We start from the raw sequence: 22,807 nt of genomic DNA on the forward strand, positions 1-22,807 counted from the left end.
CACACACACACACACACACAGACAGACACACAGACAGAGAGAGACCGACCGACCCGGACGTTGGACCAACTGGAACAGGAGACACGCCGTTCCCCGCTCGCTTGCGGACGGTCCCCACCACCGCCAACGCGCCCTTCGCGGACACTGGGGCTAATTCTGACTGTGCTGCCGTGCTCTGCAGGAGTCAAATCGGCCCACGGATTCGGACAACAAAACGCTCACAATTTTCGACCGAAGGTGGGCTGCACCGAGTCCCGGGGAAGAGAGGCCACGTCCCGGCTCCGCGCCTCCATCCGCGGGGCCCCGCACAGCTTCCTCAGCCGGGCTGAGCCGGTCGGAGCCGGGTGGGGTCGGAGCCGGGTGGGGGCGTCCCGCGCGCAGCTTCATTCGCGGGGCCGGGGACCCGCCGCCCCGCCGCCGTCACCGCAGCCGCCCATCCCCATCACCTCCACGCACCGCCGTCACCCCAGCCGCCCATCCCCGTCACCTCCACGCACCGCCGTCACCCTGCTCACCCTTGCCCGTCCCCTCCCGCGCGCACCCCAGTCACCTCCGCGCACCCGGCCCCCGCCGCCGCCTCCTGGAAGGATACAGGTCTGCGCCAGGCCGGCGGCACTCGCGGCCCGAGCGGGGGCAAAGGGGGGCTCCGTCGCGGGCGTCCGAACACTCGGTGCCGCGCGCCGCAACCGCGCTCCGGGCTCCAGGCCTCCAGGCCAGCATCCTTCACCTCAGCGCCGCCGTCCGGCCCGCCGCCGGCGCCTCCCTCATGGCAGCCCCGGCCCCGTCGTCCTCCTCGGCCTCCCTCCCCCCCCCCCCACTCCGTCTCTCAGGCCTCGCGTCACGGGCGCGGGAGGCTTGGCCGCGGCAGCCCCGGTTCCCGTGCAGCAGCGACGGTAGCTGTGGCGGCGGCGACCTTGCCGGGCACCGGCAGACGGGGCGGCAGCAGCCCAGCAGACGCCGCCGCCATCTTGGCAACCAACGGACGCCGCGTCCTTGGCGACCGAAACCACGGCGCGCCGGGCAGCCAATAGGCGCCGGGGGGCGGGGCTCCGGCCTCTCCCAGAGCCGAGTCTGCGCAGCAGCCCCTCGCCGCGCGGTGCCTGAGCGCCGGGTTCAGTCTTACCCCCGCCTTCGCGGGGCGTGGTCGCGGGAGTGCTGACAGCGGGGTGGGGTTTGCCGTGCGGATCTTTCCGGGCGGCGTGGCCGGGGTTGTGTTGGAACCGCCGACTCCGGTGGGGTTCCAGCTGGGAGTCTTCTGGGAGTCAGCATCCCTGACAAGGTTTGCTGACGTGGAAATTTCCTTGCCCCGAATCCCCGCGCCGCTCCGGGATGCTCGGCCAGTCCCTCCGCAGTCTCTTTCTTGTCTGCCAGCTCCCCGCTGGAAAGGTCTGCCTTTCAGAGGCTCCGGACGCTGCCTGTCTCGCTGCCAGACGCTGGGAGCCGACCACCCCAGTGTGGCCTGGACACAGATCCCCGGGAGGATGTGCCTACGGTGCTCACCACGCTGACATTGCTGCAGGGGGCGTGGAGAACAGAACGGAGTTTAGGGCCATTAATGTAATGGCTTTGCTAGTGAAGTTTTGAAAAAAGGCTGCAACTTTTTGTTGGAGCTCATTAGAAAAGTACATATAAATGCTGTTTCAGCCAGGGTTCTTTTTTTTTCCCCTCCGGTGGAAAAACTCCCAGACTGGAAGCAGAATGTACAAACCAAATAAAAATCACTCATCCACCATTAAAATGCCTCTGCCTTTGTGAATCAGTTTGTTCATTTTTGGAGTTCAAATATAAACTTTTCCAGTTGAAACTATTTAAAACAGTTTTTGCCAAGTTGGATGCAGTGACTCAAATTGAAATGTCATCTGGTGACTGAGATTTTAAAGTGCCACAACATATCCAGCTTTGACTTAAAACACAGAACACATAAGCTCCCTTCAGGACCATGCCTAGAGGACAGAATGTATAATGTTGACAAAGACAGGCTAACTGTGCATACATGGATCATTAGCTATCTTGGCAAGTTTTAGACCAGCCTAGCCAGGGCGCTGACCTATCATCACAAGTCTGTCTCTCTAGGGCCTATTTGAAAGAGAGGAAGAAAAGCGGGCAGGGCACACACAGTGCAAACAACAGAAGATTGTGGTTGCTGTTGTGGGACTAAGTACTCTTGTGGAGTATTTAGGCATGCTTAGACTTCTCGGAAGTCTAACTTTTGTTATTAGTCTGGCACTTTTGTGCTTTGTTGCATGGTTTATTAGCATTAAGAAGCAAGGCTTGGTTTCTCAATTGCCTGGAAATGCTTGTTTATATAATCATTTCTTTGTTCAAATGTTGCTTTACAATGATGACCAAGAAGAAAAGAAAATTTAAACAGCGTTGTTAGTTTTTTTTTTTTTTTTTTTTTTTGAGAGGGGGAGAGAGGGAGAGAGAGAGAGAGAGAAGCAGGTACAAGCAGGGGAGAGTCAGAGAGGGGAGACACAGAATCTGAATCAGGCTTCAGGCTCAGGCTCAGAGCTGTTAGCACATAGCCCGTCACCGGGCTCCTGAACCGTGAGATCATGACCTGAGCTGAAGTAGGACACTTAACTGACTGGGCTACCCAGGCGCCCTAGTTATTTTTGTTTTTTTTTAATCATAGGATTTTTTTTAACCTTTAAATTATTTCTTCAAAATATTAGGTTTCTGTGTTTATTTGACTTTTATAGTCCTAGATTCTAAAGAAAGAGCCTTTATGATTAGATATTTGGATAATAGAAAGATAATTTGAGGCATTTATCAACTTTATCTCTTGGCAGAAAGTCAAGTATGATTCAAGCAATAAAAAAGAATATTACACTAAAATCTCTATATTTTGTCAGAAGACATCTGAATTGAATATAATGCTTAATTCTTTTGCACTTTAAAACCATGATATATTCTATATAATAATATACTTCATTCTTTTATTAAGGAAATATACATTGAACACTTACTATGTGCCAAGCACATTCTAGGTGCTGGGAATACAGTGGTGAACAAAACTTCAAAGTCCCTATGCTCATGAAGCTTGTATTTATTTTTCTTCCCCTCCCCCCACCAAATATATTAGGGAGTGAAAAGCACTATAAGCAGAGATGGAGTAGTGTAGGGGACAGAGACTGACCCAGCTGTATTTTGGGTAGGGTGCTCAGGGAAAGCCTCAGAAGAAGGGAAACTAGGGCAGCGGTCTGAACGAAGAACGGAGGTTACCATTCAGATGTCTGGATGAAGAATGTCAGAGGCAGAGGGTGCTGTAGATACAGAAAGCTCTGCGAGAAGACCTATATTTGACATATTTGTAGACCAGAGAGAAGACACTGAGTCTAGAAGAGGGTGAGGCAGGGGAAGTGCGTGAGGACATGAAATTGTAGAAATGCCTTGTGGATGTACTTCAGCCTTACAAGGGATTTAGACAGTATTCAAGGAATCAGTATAATATCCAACTTCAAATGAAGAGGGAGCCATTGGAGAGTTTTGAGTATGAGAAAAATATGATGTAAGTCACTCTTTAGAAAGGCTAACTCTAGGGGCACCTAGGTGGCTAAGTCAGTTGAGCTCCAGACTCTTGATTTTGGCTCAGGTCATGAACCCAGGGTTGTGTGATCAAGCCCCATGTCTGGCTCCGAGATGAGCATGGAGCCTGCTTGGGATTCTCTCTCTCTCCCTCTGCCTCTTTCTCCACTCACTCATGCTCTCTGTTTCTCAAATTTAAAAGAGAGAGAGAGAGAGAAATATATCACTCTAGTTGCTATAGGGAAACCTAGACTCTAGTTGATAAGGCTAGAAATGAGGAGGTTAGTTTGAATGTCATTACAGTAGGTCAGGGGAGAGATTAGATGGTGGTGATTGAAGTGGTACAAAGTGTTCATAATTTTAATGTTTTTATTTTTTATTTTTTTGACACAGAGAGACAGAACATGAGCAGGGGAGGGGCAGAGAGAGAGGGAGACACAGAATTGGAAGCAGGCTCAAGGCTCTGAGCTGTCAGCACAGAGCCCAATGCGGGGCTCGGGCTCACAGACCACGAGATCATGACCTGAGCCGAAGTCAGACGCTCAACGGACTGAGCCACCCAGGCGCCCCAAAAAGTGTTCAGAATTTTCAACCTTGACCCGATAAGATGTTTTGATGAATGGTTGTGGCAAGTGAGTGAAATGGTTGTGAGTGAAAAAAAAGTCAAATGTGACTCTGTGATTTGGGCCTGAACCAAGTGGATGAAAGGTATTGCCAGTTACTAAGATGGGGAGGAGCAAGTTGAAGGGGGAGGAATAAGACTTGGGCTTCAGACATGAGCTGATTAGGACACGTCTAGTAGACACCCCACTTCATTCACACGTCTCATAAGTTGTTAATGATGTTCTATCTACGAAAGAAACCAATAATAATGCCTTTATGGTTGCAAAGCATGTTCACATAGCTTATCTAATTTGAATACCATAAAAACCTTGTGAATTATGCAAAGCAGCCTGAGATGGACAATCTTTGAGCTTCCACTTTCATCTTGACTGAGGCTATTTTTTGCATCTTCTGCTGAAGTATTTTCTTGCTCTGGTAAGAATTTCCTGGTTGTCTCTGGGAAAGGTGTGAAAGAACGAAGAATTTTAACATCTGGCTGATATAAAATTACTGAAGTTCTGCTATAGGTGTCACAATTTTGTAAGATTTCAACTAGAAATTTAGGATTAGAGGTAACTTCTCATCTACTCCTAATATAGATGATAAAGGTCATCAATATTGTCAGCAATGTTAGAACTGCAATATAGATCAAGTCAAATAATAGTAATAATAGTAATACCTAACATTTGGATGTTTGTTTTTGTCATGCATTGTGGTAAGTGCTTATGTATAAAAATCATCGAATCCACACAGTCGTCCTCATTCTACAAAGGAAGTAATCAAACTATAGTGATATTAGGTCCCAGAGCAAAGGAGTGGTGCAGTCAAGGTTCAAACCCAGGCAGATTGGTCCCAGAGCCGGCTTGCCCAAACTCCTCAGGAGAGTAGGAGGTAAGTGGTTGGGTTAAACAGTGGTGGTGAGGAAGTGAAGTCAGAGAATACATAACTGGTTTAAGATATTATTTCATTAATTAATATTTTAGTGCCTGTGGTCCCAGTCACTATATTAGTGCCATTAAAACCATGGCGTGGTCCCCATCTGGTACTTCTGAGGCTGGCAAATGAAATGGAGAAAATAATACCTTGAATAGGAAGCAAGACTCAGGAAAGTTTTGGATTATTTTATTTTATTTTAGCATAATGAATACTATACTCTTCAGTATAGAAACATGTCTCTTCTATACTGAAGAGAAGGAACTGCTGTAAGGGAGTGTTTGAAGAGTCATTACAGACATTGATCTATCAGCTTTGAGAGAGTGATCATTTTCAATAACAATAGTTCCCTTATGTTAATAATTTTTGAAGTTTTAGTAATACAGATGTAAAACATACAAATCAGAGTTCTAAAATTTGGTAATGATAGGATTCATGTGACCATCATTGGTGGCTAAATTCAAAATAGGTAGAAGCATATTTTACATCTGAATTAGCTTCCCTGCATGTCCACATTGGTTGCATTTCTGCTTGGTGTTTCGTAAAAAGTTTCTTTTTTTTTCTTTTTAACATTTATTGATTTTTGAGAGAGAGAGAGAGAGAGAGAGAGAGCGAGCACAAGTGGGGGAAGGGAGAGAGAGAGGGAGACACAGAATCTGAAGCAAGCTCCGTGCTCTGAGCTGTCAGCACAGAGCCTGATGTGGGGCTCGAACTCACAGAGTGCGAGATCATGACCTGAGCTGAAGTCCAACACTTAAGGACTGAGCCACCCAGATGCCCCAAAACAGTTTCAATATAACATTCTTTCTACTCCATCATTCATTTCTACTGCCTTACTGTTTTTATGCAAACTGGTTTACAGTTATTGAGGGATAGTTTATCATTAGATGACTTTATAAATTCACGTTTCATCCATTTATTTATTTATCTAGTTATTGCCTGTATTCTAAAAGCAGGCATGTAGTGATAAAAAAAGGTTTGCATAACTTAAAAAGGACAGGATCTCTAGAGGCTACTTTGTTTTTCATATGAAGGGTGTTGTTTCAAACGAGGGCATGGAACCAGTAAGTTTTGGCTTCTGTTTTTGTTGTACACTTTCCAGAAGTTTTTAACTGAAGACTCTATGCACTGTAGTTCTTTCCACAGAGAGCTGACTGGTATTTGAAGAAGTTTTTCATTTCTTCAAGAAGAATATGATGTATCTTCCTCAAGCTTCACTTCTATTCTTAAATACATTTATTTTTATTTGTGGAGAAGTTATACAAGGTAACTGTGTACATCATTCTACGGTAAGAATTTCAGCAATATTATTTGACCTAGGAAGTATGATTATATAGTTTTCAAGATACATATTTAAAATTTGAAAAGATTAATTGTACCATCCAATATAATTATGGAAAACTTAAAGTATTTAGAAATGCTGAGATTCTGCTTAAATATTATTTTTAAACTTAGGAAACCATAACTGAGGATTGACACTTAACATATTTCTCGTGAAAAAAATTTTAAAGAAATTACAGGCCTAACTTAAAAACCAGCTGGCAACTTTCTGGTTAACTTTGATAATGAAATACCTGGTAGGTAATAAAAAATTTATTTTGTTATTTAAAAAAATAAATATTTTATAAACGTTTATATTTCAAACACAGTCTTGTGCTTCCTTTTCCAGGAAACTAGAAAATTTCATTTAAAACAATGTGAAAGTGACAGCTAATAAAGTATATGCAATACTCTGAGTAGATGGTGATTTGAATCTCTACATATTTAAATATTGGTTTATGATTTTAAAATGTTCTACAATGTATTACCGTGATACCAATCCCAAATTCCAAAGTTCCAAGGTTTCATAAAGATAAATTTTAGGAAAGCTACGGAAATAATAATAATATAGTTCTCTAAAATACTCAAAATTTAAAAACCTTATTTTAGATCTGGAAAAATGTAGTTGTTGTCAGGTTTTTGAAAACATCTAGGATGCCTATTATTACAAGAGTAGAAGGGAAAGAATAAGAAGTTAAAAGTAGGTCCATGTAACAAAATATAAGCATCTTTAGGTGGCAAATATCTTTCATACTATGATTAGCTTTTCACCTTTCTCTCAATATCCAGGTCAAAGGAAGATAAAGTTTGTTACTATTTTCTTTTAAAAACAGTTATTTAAGTCTGTATAACTTCCACCAAAGAATGTTTTATGTAGAAAAACCAGCATTCACTAATAAGAATAAATACCTTTGGAACGGCGGCTGGTAGCTGGCTTTTTAAGATGACATCTGTTGTTGATTTTGCAAAGGAAAATCCCAGGCTTTTTTTCTGTTCTGATATCTTTCAAATCAATGAGTACTTTACCTTTCAAATCTGTAAATACTTTAGCTTACATAAAAGTGACAAGCCTCCCACACATCCACCTCTACCCCTAATTCCTGATAATTGCTGGCAGAAAGTCCATTTGGCATAGAAATGTAATCTATGGAGAATAATCAGGGAACCTTCTTAGTTCTGTTCAAGGAACTTCAGATTCCCAGATGTTTGGCAGAAGGCTGGCTCAGCGCTGTATCAGATGTGGAAACATGCCAAAGTTAAGGATAAAGGCCATGGAGTCACGGTTATAGAAAGTAGACCCTAAGTATATCCTTTTGGTATTTGGAAGAAAAGGGGAGAGCAAAAATATTGAATTAATGTATACTTTTTATTGATCCTTAAAATTTACCCATAAGGTTTATTTGTAGACTTCTAACCAGTTCATTATGTTCTTGTCTAGTGATCATCCTTGTGTATGTCCTGAGATTTCACCTTTTCCATGTACTCTTCTTATATTTATTATGTATAGGTCAAATAACATACTTCATATATTCTTTTCTCATTTCTATTTTTTTAATGTCAAGGATTCTCCAGGAGTCAACACTGTAGAAGATGTATCTAATGCAAAAGATGAGAGTAAAAGTAATGATACTGTTTATAAGGAAGACTGTGAAGAGTTGTGTGATGTTAAAATTAAAATTACACGAGAAGAAAAACATTTCATGTGTAGTAAGTAATAAAAATAATCACAATTATAAGGGTATATGATTTATTACTTCTAAGGTATGGAATACATAGAAAGAAATACGCCTTAGCTTTGTTTGGGTCATTTTATATGTATCTTGATCCTTCTAGGTCAGAGGTTTTCTGTGTTTGGCACACAGTAGGTGCTTAGTAAGTGTTTGGTAAATGAATGAATGAATCCTTCCACGTAGCCCTTTCAGCTGGCAGCAGAGGAGAGGGGCGAGCCAGACGGCACTGAGAGTTCCGTTTTATCAGTTCACCAGAGGCTATTCTCAAACTTCCATCTGAGCCATTACGAAATTTCACCTTAGTTTTGAGGGAGAAATTCATTAATACTGAATGAATACTACATTAGGCATATTACAAATTCATAGCCAATTTATGTAGCAAAATGTAAAAATAAACTTTCAAAGTCTTGATTTTTGTTTGCAACTGTTGAGTGACAGTGTGGGAATTTTCATGGCCTGTTATACGCACATGGGGGTGGGATGAAGAAGGAGAATCAGAAAGGGAGGGAGTGGTGATCCGGTCTAGGTCTTAAAGGATGTAAATCCTAGGCCAGAAAGCATAAAAAGCCCACTTTAATGTGTTCAATTCTATGTGCAACACAAGCATCTCCTATTTCTCAAACCGGTGAGTTGCACTTAGGTCCATAAAGACAGACACCTAAATCCAGGAAGGCTCTAATGGAAAGCAAGAGACTGAAAGTAGAAACGAGAGATGAGCCTGGATGGGGTGCATTTTAAGATACCAAGGATTATTAATGTGAAAATTAGGAATGTAGAAGTAAAGTCACCTCTTAAAGAATAATGTGTGCAATAATGTGTACATGCTTTTGCTGTAAAGGGCGAAATTTGTATGAGGCCGGGGAATGCATGGTAGTCAACGATTACTTCCCGATTTTGAGAGTTGTGTTGTACAGAATGTCTTTGGTGTAAGAAATACAGACTGAAATATCCAGGGACATCATGGCAGCCTGGTGTCAAATGATTTAGGAAAGTTATTTAAACTGTTCTTGCAACTATTCTCTGAGTGAGATTCCTTTGACATAAAAAAAAAACAACCTTCTAAAAAAAGGAAAATATATAGTAAAAGTTCAATCAGAAACCAACCAACCAAAACTCTAAGATTTATCATTTATAGGGGCGCCTGGGTGGCTAAGTCGGTTGAGTGTCCGACTTCGGCTCAGGTCGTGATCTTGTGGTCAGTGAGTTTGAGCCCCACATCGGGCTCCGTGCTGCCAGCTTGGAGCCTGGAGCCTGCTTCAGATTCTGTGTCTCCCTCTCTCTCTGCCCCTCCCCCACTCATGCTCTGTCTCTCTCTGTCTCTCAAAAATGAATAAACATTAAAAAAATTAAAAAAAAAGATTTATCATTTATATTTGTTTGCCATTTGTTTATATAAAAATACATAGCATCAATAGAACAAAAGAAATGTTTATTTTGAAAATTAACTTGCATGATATAGATTATTGCCTTTTCCTTTCTTATATGATAAGGATTGAGGACTCCCAGACCTCCTCCTTCCATATCTCTCATCTTATTTTTTTTATAAAGTTTATTCATTTATTATTTCTCAGAGAGAGAGAGCCCACGAGCTGGGGATCGGTAGAGAGAGAGGGAGACACAGAATCTGAAGTGGGTTCCAGGCTCTGAGCTGTCAGCACAGAGTCCTACGTTGGGCTTGAACTCACTAACCACAAGATCATGACCTGAGCTGAAGTCAGTCGTTTAACTGCCTGAGCCTCAAAGGTGCCCCTGTATCTCTCATTTCATAAAGTGAAAGTTAATATTTCACTGAGTACTTTACCTTTCAAATCTGTAAATACTTTAGCTTACATAAAAGTGACAAGCCTCCCACACATCCACCTCTACCCCTAATTCCTGATAATTGCTGGCAATTATCTGTCTCTCTGTTACATCAGATTCACTTATTTGGGGGTAATCTAAACTATTAGAAAGCATAGTTTCATTAACCAGTGTGGATACAATTATTTTCTTGGGTGATCCTGAGTTAAACAAAAGTTATACTAACTGGAGTATTTAGATAGATGGAGATATATTGTGTCTTATGTTTATCCAAAATCACTTAAGCTCATTATTTTTCACCGTATTTTCTCTAACAATATTTAGCAAACACTTTTTATTATGATTTAAGGAAATTTGCAAAATTCTATTGTTTCCTACACACGAAGTACCAAAAAACTGCTAAGAAACATGATGGATGAGCAACAAACCTCCTTGGATTATTTATCCAGTCAGGTACGGACCTTTTCCTCTTGTGTTGTTATTGCACAGATACAGCGATACAATTAGAGGTACAACTGTTTAATTTTTTAATGCATTTGTGTGTAGACATGTGTTTACTGCCTGCTCAATTAGAGGCATCCCAGGAAGCCTCAGGCAAACATTAAAAAACACAAACAAACATAAAAAAATGGACCTTCACTCCAGGGGTGCGCAGTCAAGGGGACAGGAAGAGGCGCTGAAAGCCTGTTGTGAACGCTGTCAGCGTTTTGCGGAAGAGAACTCCGAGGTCCGCGCTAGGGGATAGCTTTCCAGGTGCTAGAGCCGGAGGTTTGAGTCTCCGAAGACGCACACCTGCTTCGGAAGCCGCAGAGACGGCTCAGAAAGCAGAGTCTCTTCTGCTCGGGGTTGCTGTTTGCAGCGGTGCGGGCAGGCGGCAGGTGTACAGGGGCAGCCAGTTGTGTGTGATCGGGGAGGGGAAGGACCCACTTGGGGACCGGTCTGGAGGTGAGCGAGGGTGGGAGACCGGCGGGGGAGCCGCCCACCTACGCAGGTGTGAGTCACCTGCGGGGTACACAGCGCCCCCCACTCACCCCCCCCCCGCCAGGTGACTTTGTGTCCACGAGGGGCCTGCTAGATCACCTGGGCAGGTGTGAGCCACTTGCGGGGTACACGGCGCCCCCCACTACCCCCACCCCCCGCCAGGTGCCTTCGCGTCCACGAGGGGCCTGCTAGATCACCTGGGCAGGTGTGAGCCACCTGCGGGGTACACAGCGCCCCCCACTCACCCCCCCCCTCCCCCCGCCAGGTGCCTTCGCGTCCACGAGGGGCCTGCAAGCCCACCTGGGCAGGGGTGAGCCACTTGCGGGGTACACGGCGCCCACCGGACAGGTGCTTTGGCGGCCTTGCTGCGGCGCTGGGGGCGTCAGGGTGGGGTGGCGGACACTGTTATACACCGCGGAGCTGCTTTGTAAGAGGCCGAGGGACGCCAGCTACAGAATTCAGAGGAAGGAGTTTTGTTCAAATATAAACGTGCTGAAAGGTGCGCCTGTTTGTTCAGGTTAACGAGCTCATGAATCGAGTTCTCCTTCTGACGACAGAAGTTCTCCGAAAACAGCTGGACCCTCTTCCTCACAGGCCAGTGCAGTCACATGGTGAGAACTTTTCTATTTCTGCCTCTTCCTACTTGACTTTTATTGCGTAAAATTTTCCTGGACGGGTTGGTGCATTGAGAGGTTTTGTTTATAAAATACAGCTCCTTATTATCTAACAGACTGGAGGGGTAATACGTTCCCTGAGGCCGCCGTCCGCCCAGACAAATGTACTTTCCTGAATCGGGAAACTTTTCCAGGTGCCCCAAAGCTGTGGCTGTTCACAGATAACCCGAGTCCACCGCAGATGGAACACTTTTATGTAACTAGTTTCTGGGCTGTCCTTTACATTTTAGTCATAATTAGTCTTCAGTCAGAAGAAAAGAAAGTTTTCAGAGTTCTTTCTGCCTGCAAACAGTTTTTTTGAATTGTCTGAAATATTTCAAATTGGGACATAAAGTTTGAAATAAAAAAGGAACTTAAGACAGAAATAAACTGGAATTTAGAACCTTTTGTATTCAAATGCAGTGTAGTAATTCCTAGAGGCTTGTGTTTCTAAGAAAAATAGCCCATCACTCTTACAATTATGAATTCATACCAGAGTTCCAAGTAAATAACTATTATTGAGGGCCTACTGTATGATTTTTTTGCTTACAAAGGGAAGAAAATAAACAATTACTGAGAGTCTCCTAAGTGTCAGGTACTAAGGCGTTTCCGCATGGTATTTTATTTTACATTTTTATTTTAGCTCATGTAGTTAAGAGCGTGGACTCTGAGGTCAGACCACCTGTTTTCAAATCACTGAGGCCTGTTTCCTCGATCGTTTCCTCATCAGCAAACTGCAGTACGTACCTCACAGTTGTTGTGGGGATTGCATGGCTAAGTACACGAAAAGCTCTTCGAATACTGCCTGAATGACAGTAAGACAATAGAAGGGTTTGCTGTGGTGATGAGGACCATCAGAGGAGGAATATGCAGCCCAGAAAAATCTAAATAATGCGTTCATACTTATGTGATTGGTGATGGCAGAGTGGAGATTCCAGCCCAGATCGGTCCTTCGTTGTGAACGTCTAGCACAGCTCTGAGCATAAGGTTGTGTGAGAATGTCTTAGCAATTCAGAACACAAGCAACGGATCTATATCTTCCAGCAATAAGGGGGAAGCAAACAATTTTTTACAGCAAATTTTCTATAGGTGACATTTTCTGCATACGTATTGTGTGCCGGGCACTATGCTAAGTGCTCTCCCTATGCCTTGTATGTAAATTGCCAGAATAACACTACAAAGTAGACAGTACTATTAAAAGGATAGAAGAAAAGCGGGCAGGTAAGTTCGCTAAGGGTTCTCGGCTGCCGAGGAGAAGAGCTAGGGCGGTAAGCAGGCTTTTGGCTCTGGAGTCTCAGGCTTTCGTGTGTTTGTTTCACCAGGTGATTAACAAAATAAGGGTTGATTTTATTTTATTACTATAGAAGATAATACACAGTAAAATGTCTTAGAATAAATGTAACACCCTTACCCACAGAATGTGCTTCCAGTCCCCTGGGAAGCGGGATGCTTTGGAGAAGGCAATTCTAGGGCGCTACACTTTTAACTATAGGCGGCAGTGCAGGCTCTGGCCGCAGGCATAATTTCCTCTTAGGGAGGAGTGATTTCCTTGTCCTCTCCCTTGGCTCTTTGTAACAGTGGTCCCCAGCAAGAGTCTCTGCAGTCTCCAGTAGTCAAGGATGTGTCAGTAGTAGTTAATCAACTTATTCATTTGGGTTTCTCCTTCCCATTCACATAGACTTCCTTTACACATTATGTCCCCAAGATAAGCCTAGATTCCTGAAAGGGAATTACTTATTGGGTGAGAATGCATGATTATAAATTTTTTTTTAATGATTATAAATTATATTAAATAAATGTGGGTCCCAAATGAAAATTTTAAGTAGTATGGAGGGCTAATCACTAACAGCGATGTTATTAGTGAAGGTTTATTCCAACATAAATTCTTTAGTCTCATTTCTTACATGTATTTTCTCCTGATTTCTAAAATCGAGATCATTTTTTTTATTTCTAAGAAGTTAAAATCATATCCCAATGGAATTTATATTCATAATTTCAGATAGCACTGTCAGATCTCTACAGCAAAATGATTAAGTCTTAAGTGTACACTTGAAAATATCCTAAATAACTAATTTTACTTTTCTAGGTTTAGATTGTACTGATATCAAAGACACCATTGGCTCTGTCACCAAAACACCAAGTGGTTTATATATAATCTACCCGGAAGGATCTAGTTACCCATTTGAGGTAAAGTCTTCCCTTATTATGTGGAATAGGATAAGCAACCTATCTATTTAATTAATATTAAAATTTTAATTCTTCTCATATTTTATTTTTCCTTGAAATTTTTAAAATAAGTGGGTAGAAGTTCCAGTTTCCCAATTTTGATTTTCTGAAATTCTTTGCCCAAACCACAAGCCAGTAAAGGAACCTGAGATTCTTTCACTTTTCCACGTGAGGTGTCATGTTTACACTCCGCAGTAGGTACATTTCGTGCAGGATCTTATATACAATCTAAATATGCAGTAGAAACGCTCGCTTTAATTAGCTTGTGGATATTAGAAAGCAGTGTGGTGCTGTGCCTTGGAGCTTGCCAAACATACTTAGATTTCCCTTCCTGTATGTGGTTATACTTTCTTTGGGTGATAAACGATTTTTATGTGGTTATATAAGAAATTAATAAATAAGAAACCGCTTTCACTACACTATGAGACAGATCGAGAAGCTAATCCATTTTTAAATTGAACAAAATACATTACCCTTATGTCTAGGATTTCTGGAAGAAACTTCTATCCGAAATTATCTATTATTGGCAGGATATATATATAATATCATATAATACTAACATAGTAACATATATGGTAATGTATAAGTTATTTACACATATTTTTTTCTGCTTGCTTTTTTGTGCATAAGAAAGTTTATGATGCTAATCTCACACCTTATTGATAATCTTCATTACACAGTAGTTTTTTTTCTGAATAGATACTACAAGTTCCTCATCTTGAAATTACCAACATTATTCACTATTTTTTTTTTTTTTTTTTTTTTTTTACTAACCTTGCTTTTTGACATCCATTGACCAGATGTTAAAAAATTGGGATTTAGGAGGGAAATAATTTAAAAATTATCTAACTTGCAGGGCGCCTGGGTGGCTTAGTCGGTTAGGTGTCCGACTCTTGATTCTGGCTCAGGTCAGCACCTCACAGTTCGTGGGATCCAGCCCTGAGTCGGACTTTGTGCCGACAGTGCAGAGCCTGCTTGGGATTCTCTTTCTCTCTCTGTCTCTCCACCCTTCTCAAATAATAAAATAAACTGAAAACTTAAAAAATTAACTGGGGTGCCTGGGTGGCTCAGTCGGTTAAGCATCCGACTTCGGCTCAGGTCATGATCTCACGGTTCCTGGGTTTGAGCCCCACGTCTGGAACCTGCTTCAGATTCAGAGTGTCTCCCTCTCTCTCTGCCCCTCCCCCACTCACACTCTGTCTCTCCTTCAAGAATAAATAAGCGTTAAAAAAAAAAAAAATTACCTAACTTGCTTCACCTACAGATTCAAAACTGAGCCTGAACCCACATGGAGAGGGAAGACTTTTAATTTTGTGAAGAGTGGGAAGCGTTATTACCTTTTGTAATCACGGGAAGGTGTTGATTCCCTAACTTCCTCCACACTGCCTTTCTCTGTGAGCAGGAAGTTTCTAATGGGGACAACTGTATCTGATTTTCTGCGTCCTTACCATTGTCCTCTTAGGGGGATTTTACAGAGCACTGACAGATGCACCCAGGATCACAGGCTGTGGTGAGGCACAGATCACACCTTCCTGTCTGAAGATCCCATCTGGACATAGGCCGTTCATGCCTCTGGGGAAAAGAGGGATCAAAGACAGGCCCACACGCATATGTGGTTAAAACTTAAAAAACATCACTGTTTTAATACGAAGGAGTTAGATTCCTCATTCTGCTACAGGTTGGCAGGGTCACCACTCAACTGAAAACTATCTGTGGATGTGAGGAATAAGAGGGTGACCTCAAATGCTACCAACACTGCATCTGTAACGGAATGACTGACACAGGAGACTGTAATTAGGTTGGCCTCAAGTTTGCCTTTTAATAAAGTGTCCTTTCTAGAGATTTAAAAATGTCTGAATATATTAATAGCATACAATTGCATTGAAACTTTTAGTGCAACGGTCTTCTCTTTCTCTAGGCTTGAGGGTGAAGCATAAGTTTTCCATCAATGAGTGAAAATGATGGTATGTGATTTTTGTCTTTTCTGGGCCTGTTTTAGGTGATGTGTGACATGGATTATAGAGGAGGTGGATGGACTGTGATACAGAAAAGGGTTGACGGGATCACTGATTTCCAGAGGCTGTGGTGTGATTATCTGGACGGATTTGGTGACCTTTTAGGTCATATTTTATTTCTCCTTTTTCTTTTTCTTTCTTTTCTTTTTTTTTTTTTTTTTTTTTTGGCATGACACTGATAGTTTATCTGTTGGTCAAAATCATTAGTAAAAATAGCAAATCCTTGTGACTATCAAAATAGGACTTACTTTCTCTTCATGTCGTGTTATTTTAGAACATGTGGGTTTTCAGTTGGGCTATGGAAATCGTTATCTTTGGATACCTGCTGAAATGGGGTTGAGTGAAAATTCTAAAATGGGTATCTATTAGGTATTTACTGTGCACCCAGCAGAATTCTGGTAGATACTCAACAACCTTTTGTAGAAAGGAACACTGAATGGCAGGCAGGGTTGTCATGAACCTTGAAATTCTTGAGGTGTGTGCTGGGTCTACACCAATGGAGAATCGAGGTACATGGTGTACAGATTCAAATTATATGACTTGGGAGGAGTGTATAAAAATATCAGTAAGAATCAATGCCCCAAAATTTGAAAACTGTAAACCTCAAGAGAATTGTAAAATCTGTTTACATTATTGCTGCATGACAGTATTTCTTTTGCCAGCAAACAGAAATTCTAGTATTTGTGAACACTGCAGAATTTTACCTTTGTTGGAATTTTTGCAGATGATTTTGATCACTTTTATGCTGTTATTTTAAGTTGCTGTTGTTTTAATTTAAAAGCCTTAACATCCCATAATAATGTCATCCAAAGATTCAGTAAGTGGTGGTATTGTGTTGCCAAAAACCCTACTGCATGCTAGTGATTGTAGAAAGGATGTGTGAAATGTAATTATGTATTATGAATAAAGCTGAATAGCTGCCATGTTATGGAGTGCAGCTAATATATTGTGTTTTCTTAGCATGACCCCTAATTTTCTGGTAAGTGCTACCTCCTGATTCAAGTAGTCCTAGATCTACAGGCTCCAAATTGTCATCTTCCTCACTTTATGCTTATTTCTATGGGGAAATTAACTGAATTTTGAGAAAAATGTCTTCAGGTAGGTACAAGTCATGGCAACAGACTGCCTTGTACTTTGTATATTTTAAAAAATAAACTTGGGATTAAGGAAAATATACTGTTAAGCCAAATTAGGGGCTGGGTAGAGGGGCAGGATGGCAAGGACACTTACATTGGAGTGTCTTGGGCTGGGGACACTAAACAGACCCACCTTTCTTTCTATATACCTCCTTTCTTCCTGCGCTTCCTTAGGGTATTTTTCAGTTCCAAGTGGGGTGCACTTAGTGCCTCTAGTAAGCCCTGGAGAGGGACATGGTATCTTAGCTAGAATTTTAACAATGTGAATGCTGTCACACTGTCCCCCAACTCTCTCAAGTTTTTTTGGACTAGACCCTTCCTTCCTTCAGGAATTTAATGATTCAGGTACAGGAATATATTCCAGAATAGAGGCTATGCCAGGCTGGGTGAGGGTGGGATGGGGGGTGGGAGTGGGGTCGAAAACCATTAGCTAGAACAGCAAGAAGAATGCCGTCCAAACACCACATTTACTAATTCATCCTGGATCTACAAACACCATTTCATTTTCATTCATTACATCACATTACATTACATTTTTATACATGGGTAACAGACAAAGTGCATTGTAATGAAGAAATATTCACAGAGCATCATTCTAAAAGACAGAAAAAATAATTGCAAGTGAGCATTTTCAGGAAATGTTTCTTTAGAACCTGCCACTTTGGAGGTTAAAACTCTTAGCATTTTTGAGTACACATCATTTTGTTACTTGCCACAGTATTTCAACAGTTTTTTGTTGACATGCCTTAAGGTAGATCTTGAATTTCTGGTCAATTGTTAAATGACTTTTTGAATTTTATTTGGTGAGATAAAAATGAAACAGTCTAGTTATTCCCAGTCTAGTGAAATAGGAAGATTTTATATATATATATATATATATATATATATATATATATACACACATATATACATATATATACATATAAGATTTTATATATATATACATATATATACATACATATATACATATATATACATATACATTTATATATATATTTATATAATGTATTTGTGTGTGTGTGTATTTTTTTTTTTTTTTTTTGTAAATTAGACAAACACTGATAATTTGAATTTGAGCTAGGGCTATCTAGTCTCTCAAATAATTTATGTGAGCCATTTCAGTATTAAAAACTAACACCAAACCCTCAATAATAAGGAGTTATTATAAGTTGTATTAAAATATATTGAAAAAACATTTCTTTTTAAACAGGTGAATTTTGGCTAGGACTAAAAAAGATTTTTTATATAGTAAATCAGAAAAACACCAGTTTTATGCTGCATGTTGCACTGGAATCTGAAGACGACACATTTGCTTACGCATCATATGACAACTTTTGGCTAGAAGATGAAACAAGTTTTTTTAAGATGCACTTAGGACGGTATTCAGGAAATGCTGGTAAGTTTTTTCTTCCCCCCAGTGATGCAGGATATTTAAATATAGCTGACTTGATATTAGGTGAAGATAAAAGTAATGTTATTTCGCTTGGTCTATGCCAGATAACTGATAACAGAGTAGATTCGGGATGAGAAAACTGAGTTTTGAAACCCTGCTATGATCATCGACCCACCTTGTGTCTTTGAAGAGCTTATATTCTTTAAAACTATTTTCCATGTATCATGGCAGCTGATTCTTTAGAAGGACAGTCTGTGGGGCAGGCTGGGAAGGAATTATTGACGTTTTCATGTTCTGAGAGGCTGGCATTTAGGAATCACAGAATGTCAGAGCTGATCTCCTTCAGTGTACAGGTAAGGAACCTGAAACATTAGGGACTTGCTCCAGCTCATCACACCTGAGCCAGGGCAAGAAGCCAGGTTGATAGAGCCACTAGTTTGGTCGGCTTTTTCCCCCACTATACCTTGATGCATGTACTCATTTCCAAATAAATTTAATTTTTAAGAACTTCAAAATACTTCATGTTAAATTTATAATTTGATGCTGAAATTTTAAATTTGAGTTAATACTAAATTCAACTCTCCTGTTGTTGCTCATCATGGTACTTGTTAATTATGTATATTTAGTGTTAGAAATCCAAAAGTGAGTGAGATATGTTCCCACTTCTTTAACTGATTATAATATAGAAGGGAGATAAACCCAGAAATGTGGAATACTGAATACTGATAGAGCTTTGGACATTTAGGAGAGGGAGAGAATGATCTCCACTGATCGCATCTGGAAAATCTTTATGGAAGGGTGGTTTCCAGCAAGGACTTAATGTTAGATCCAACGTGGGAAGGTTTTTAAAAGTACAAACTACTGCAGAATCCAATTCAGTAAGTTTGGGCCCAGGTATTTGTATTCAAAGATGGACGTATTGGCAACCTTATAGTTGAGAACCACTAATGTGTGCTTGCAGGAAGGGATAGGCTTTTGGCAAATGAATGTTGGCAAAGAAAGCAGCTGAGTCAAGGCACAGTGGGAGGAAAATTTCTGAGAGTGAAGAGTTGTCTGGTACAGTTGTCCACCTTGGGATGTTAGGTAAAAAGTCTGAAATTCAAATCTTGATAGATAAGGAAAATTTTCAAGAGTTACAATATGCAATTTTTAATGCTGCCTCTCTAAAAGTGTAAAGAACTATCTAAATATGGAAGCTACCGTGTTAGTAAAAGTGTGCGTGGGGTTTCTCTATTGGACTGAGATCTAGTTAGAAGACTCAGTGTGTCATTACACAAGTGTTTCATTACAGAATCCTCAAATTTTGCTATGCCCTACTCTGCATTTTCCCAATGAGGTTGTAAACTAACTTTCAACAGTTGATCACACAATACAATCAAAATAAAGAAAAAGATGCCAGTGGGACATGGAGATAGAAACACAGATGAAACCAGGGGTTAAGTGTGATCAGGTGCATGGTAGAGATGAGCTACAAATTTGATTTTTAGCTCAAAGCAAAACCATAAATATGAAATTCTAACATTTGAGCAAACAGTTCTCCCAGGAGAAGGACAAATATTCCTGATTCTAGAACTGGCAAAGATTTATTTGGGTTCCCAGAGAAAACAAAGGGACATGTTCTGTAACTACACTTTCACGGAAAACATGATACTGAGTTTTAATGGGCTATTTCTTAAAAACAGGCCTACGCATTATATTTTAAAAACTGTTTATAAATATAATCCAGTGGGGAGCTCCTATCACATTTCCCTTCTGATGGGTGGACTTTGTTCAGGGAAAGTGTCTGTGGAGCGACCGTACAACTTAGGCAATGCTCCTTAAATGCTGTCTCATCTGAAATCTGAGAGGCATTGCACTGTGTGGGTGTTGAAAATCACACTCTCCCTGCAAATACCTGCAATGTGGGCATTTTGTTTCCTGTGAGGTGCAGGGTAAGAGGCTTTAATATTCAGCACAGCTGCCGAACAGGATGGGCCACTACCCCGTATCAAGTTCTCCAGGCTCCTCAAAGACCTATCTCAAGAGATGCCAAACATTTGGAACATGATGAAACAAATGTGGGCTTTGGATTCTTCAAAGATTTTGCACAGCTCTACTTTAAGTTAGTGTTTCCAAAAGATGAGCAGTTTACTGCAAGTGAAATCTAGGTGTCATGGGACCAATTAGAACCTTCTGTTTATATAGTTTGATTCAAACAAAACATGGCTTCTGCCCCTGCTACCTACTTACATGGGCTGCCTTGACCAAGATACTTACTCTTTCAGGTTTTGGCGAGTGTCAGGGAAACCATACACGCAGAACCCAGTGTGGACCTTTTAGGAATGGTAGTACTTGAGCTACTCTCCATGTGTCATGTGGAGAGCCATTCTGGGCTCACCTCAGGAAGGTAGCTGATTATATGCTTGAGGTAACTGCGTATGTGATATAAACCTGGGGGCCCCTGAATAAAACCAAGCAACTTGTGCAGCTACAAATGTAAGCCTCTTAATGTAGCAGATTCCCTTTCATCCCTGCCTCTTTATTTAAAGTGATGGAGGATGGAGGTGGCATGAAAACTTACTATGTATTATTATTACGTAGAAATTATTCTTTTCCCTAAATTACCAATTACCACATTACCCTTCCCCAAAGTATGACAGTTTTGTACAGCACCATTTTTGGCCTAAATTATCTGATTCCGTCTACAGAGCCAAACTTCCATTGTGGATTGTGATTTGGTACCAAATATCCACTTAAAGATGCCTATCATGTTGAGGAATTCATTACCAGATTTTGGTATATTGCAATCTGGGGGAGAGATTTTGTTTGTTTTCATATTTTTTATTTTTTTTAAATTTTATTTAAATCCAAGCTGGTAATGGCTTCAGGAGTAGAATTTAGTGATTCATCACTTCCATACAACACCCAGTGCTCAGCCTAACTGGAGGGGAGACTTTCATATGATAGCTAGTAGAAAATAATGTAAACCTTAGTTCTAGATGCCATGCTTTGTAACGACAGTCTGGTAGAGGCCAATTAAAATGACAAGAAGTACCTTCAAATTTGGTCATTTAAAAAACCTGTTTTGCCCAGGTGATGGATTCCGGGGCTTCAGAAAAGAAGATAACCAAAATGCAATGCCTTTCAGCACATCGGATGTCGATAATGACGGCTGTCACCCTGCATGCCTGGTCAGTGGTCAGTCTGTGAAAAGCTGTAGTCGCCTCAGTAACAACACTGGCTGGTGGTTCAGCCAGTGTGGTCTGGCAAATCTAAACGGCATTCATCGCTTCCCTGGAAAATTGGTCTCAACCGGGATTCAGTGGGGCACATGGACCAGAAACAATTCCCCTGTCAGGATTAAGTCTGTTTCAATGAAAATTAGAAGAGTGTACAATCCATATTTTAAGTAATCTCCTTCTAAATTGTAATGTGTGGTCCACAGGTTTTTTTGGTAACATACAAAAGATTTTCTATAGTTTCTCTTTTTACTGAGTGTTTCAAACATTTTAGCCAAAATTTAACTATAGATGGCATCTAGGTGTTAAGAGTTCAGTTTGAAATCTTTAATTTTATACAGTTTTACAGAAGAAAACCTGACTTAGTGTATGCTCTTACTACTAACTATATTAACAATATGTAATAAAGTTTAAGTGAACTGCACCTTGTCTTCCTGGAATTTGTTGTCTTGTCCAAGAACTGTCCTTTTCTTCTTCTTTTTTTTTAATGTTTATTTTTGAGAGAGAGACAGAGTGCAAGTTGGGGAGGGGCAGAGAGAGGGAGAGACAGAATCCAAAGCAGGCTCCAGGCTCCCAGCTCTGAGCAGTCAGCACAGAGCCCAATGCGGGGCCTGAACTCATGAACCAGGAGATCATGACCTGAGCTGAAGTCAGATGATCAACAGACTGAGCCACCCAGGGACCCAAGAATTGTCCTTTTCTTTAAAGCATATGTACTATAGTAGATGGTTAGGAAAACTGAAGAGAGCATATGCTTGTTTCCATATTCATTGGAAATGGCTAACTATGTAATCTACACATAATATCTATTAAAGACAATGACAAGGAATAACTTTGTGCAGATTAATATACACATAGTTTAAAAACTTTACTATTTCCGGGTAGTTCCACAATATTTTACAGGTAATAAGAGTTTCCTGCGCAAATAAAGTCCTTTTCCCCCCACGTTTTATCATTGTTAATAATTTTATTCTTGTTTGTAATAAATTTACTGTACGTTCATATCCTGATCAGTTGCGTTCTAAAACACATTTGTATCTTAACTTTCTTAAGCCAGTAGGAATGGCAGGACCTTGATTAAGCGAAGGACAGCAGAGAAAAGAGCCATGACTCAGTGGTCTAGAGGTAGCTCTTGGAACAAGCTTGTCCCCTCTCCTTTTTCCACTAAGCTGGAAAGAGTTGGAGGCCTAAGTATTCTGTGGGAAAACACAGCACCGAACATCTGGGCCAAGTTCAGTTATGGACAAAAAAGACGAGGGAAACAATTAAGA

General features: G+C 41.0%; 2 protein-coding genes across 3 annotated transcripts in view; one reads left to right on the top strand and one right to left on the bottom strand.

Annotated features, from left to right (window-relative positions):
* CEP126 (centrosomal protein 126) overlaps positions 1-1,100 on the bottom strand; it is a 103,992-nt gene extending 102,892 nt beyond the window's left edge. Inside the window, exon 1 of one of the 2 annotated variants that reach the window (XM_049614369.1) lies at positions 593-1,098. In XM_049614369.1, coding sequence (XP_049470326.1) covers positions 593-720 — 128 coding nt within the window. In that variant the 5' untranslated portion in view covers positions 721-1,098. Of the gene's footprint in view, positions 1-592 lie in introns of both variants that reach the window. The other variant, XM_049614378.1, reaches the window with a different exon arrangement.
* Positions 1,101-6,178: 5,078 nt separating this feature from the next.
* Positions 6,179-21,710, top strand: ANGPTL5 (angiopoietin like 5). Its single transcript, XM_049614435.1, has 8 exons — positions 6,179-6,353; positions 7,947-8,091; positions 10,264-10,367; positions 11,413-11,506; positions 13,635-13,735; positions 15,774-15,894; positions 18,136-18,321; positions 21,391-21,710. The coding sequence occupies exons 1-8, from the start codon at positions 6,258-6,260 to the stop codon at positions 21,708-21,710; spliced, it is 1,167 nt and encodes a 388-aa protein (XP_049470392.1). The 5' UTR covers positions 6,179-6,257.
* Positions 21,711-22,807: the final 1,097 nt, after the last annotated feature.

The sequence above is a fragment of the Panthera uncia genome, chromosome D1 (assembly GCF_023721935.1).
Source record: "Panthera uncia isolate 11264 chromosome D1, Puncia_PCG_1.0, whole genome shotgun sequence".
In the NCBI taxonomy this organism is placed as follows: domain Eukaryota; kingdom Metazoa; phylum Chordata; class Mammalia; order Carnivora; family Felidae; genus Panthera; species Panthera uncia.

Coding starts and splice junctions, on each gene's coding strand:
- ANGPTL5 (XM_049614435.1), top strand. CDS start 6,258: ATGATGTATCTTCCTCAAGCTTCACTTCTATTCTTAAATACATTTATT. Junction 13,736..15,773: donor GATCTAGTTACCCATTTGAG/GTAAAGTCTTCC, acceptor GGCCTGTTTTAG/GTGATGTGTGACATGGATTA. Junction 18,322..21,390: donor ACGGTATTCAGGAAATGCTG/GTAAGTTTTTTC, acceptor TGTTTTGCCCAG/GTGATGGATTCCGGGGCTTC.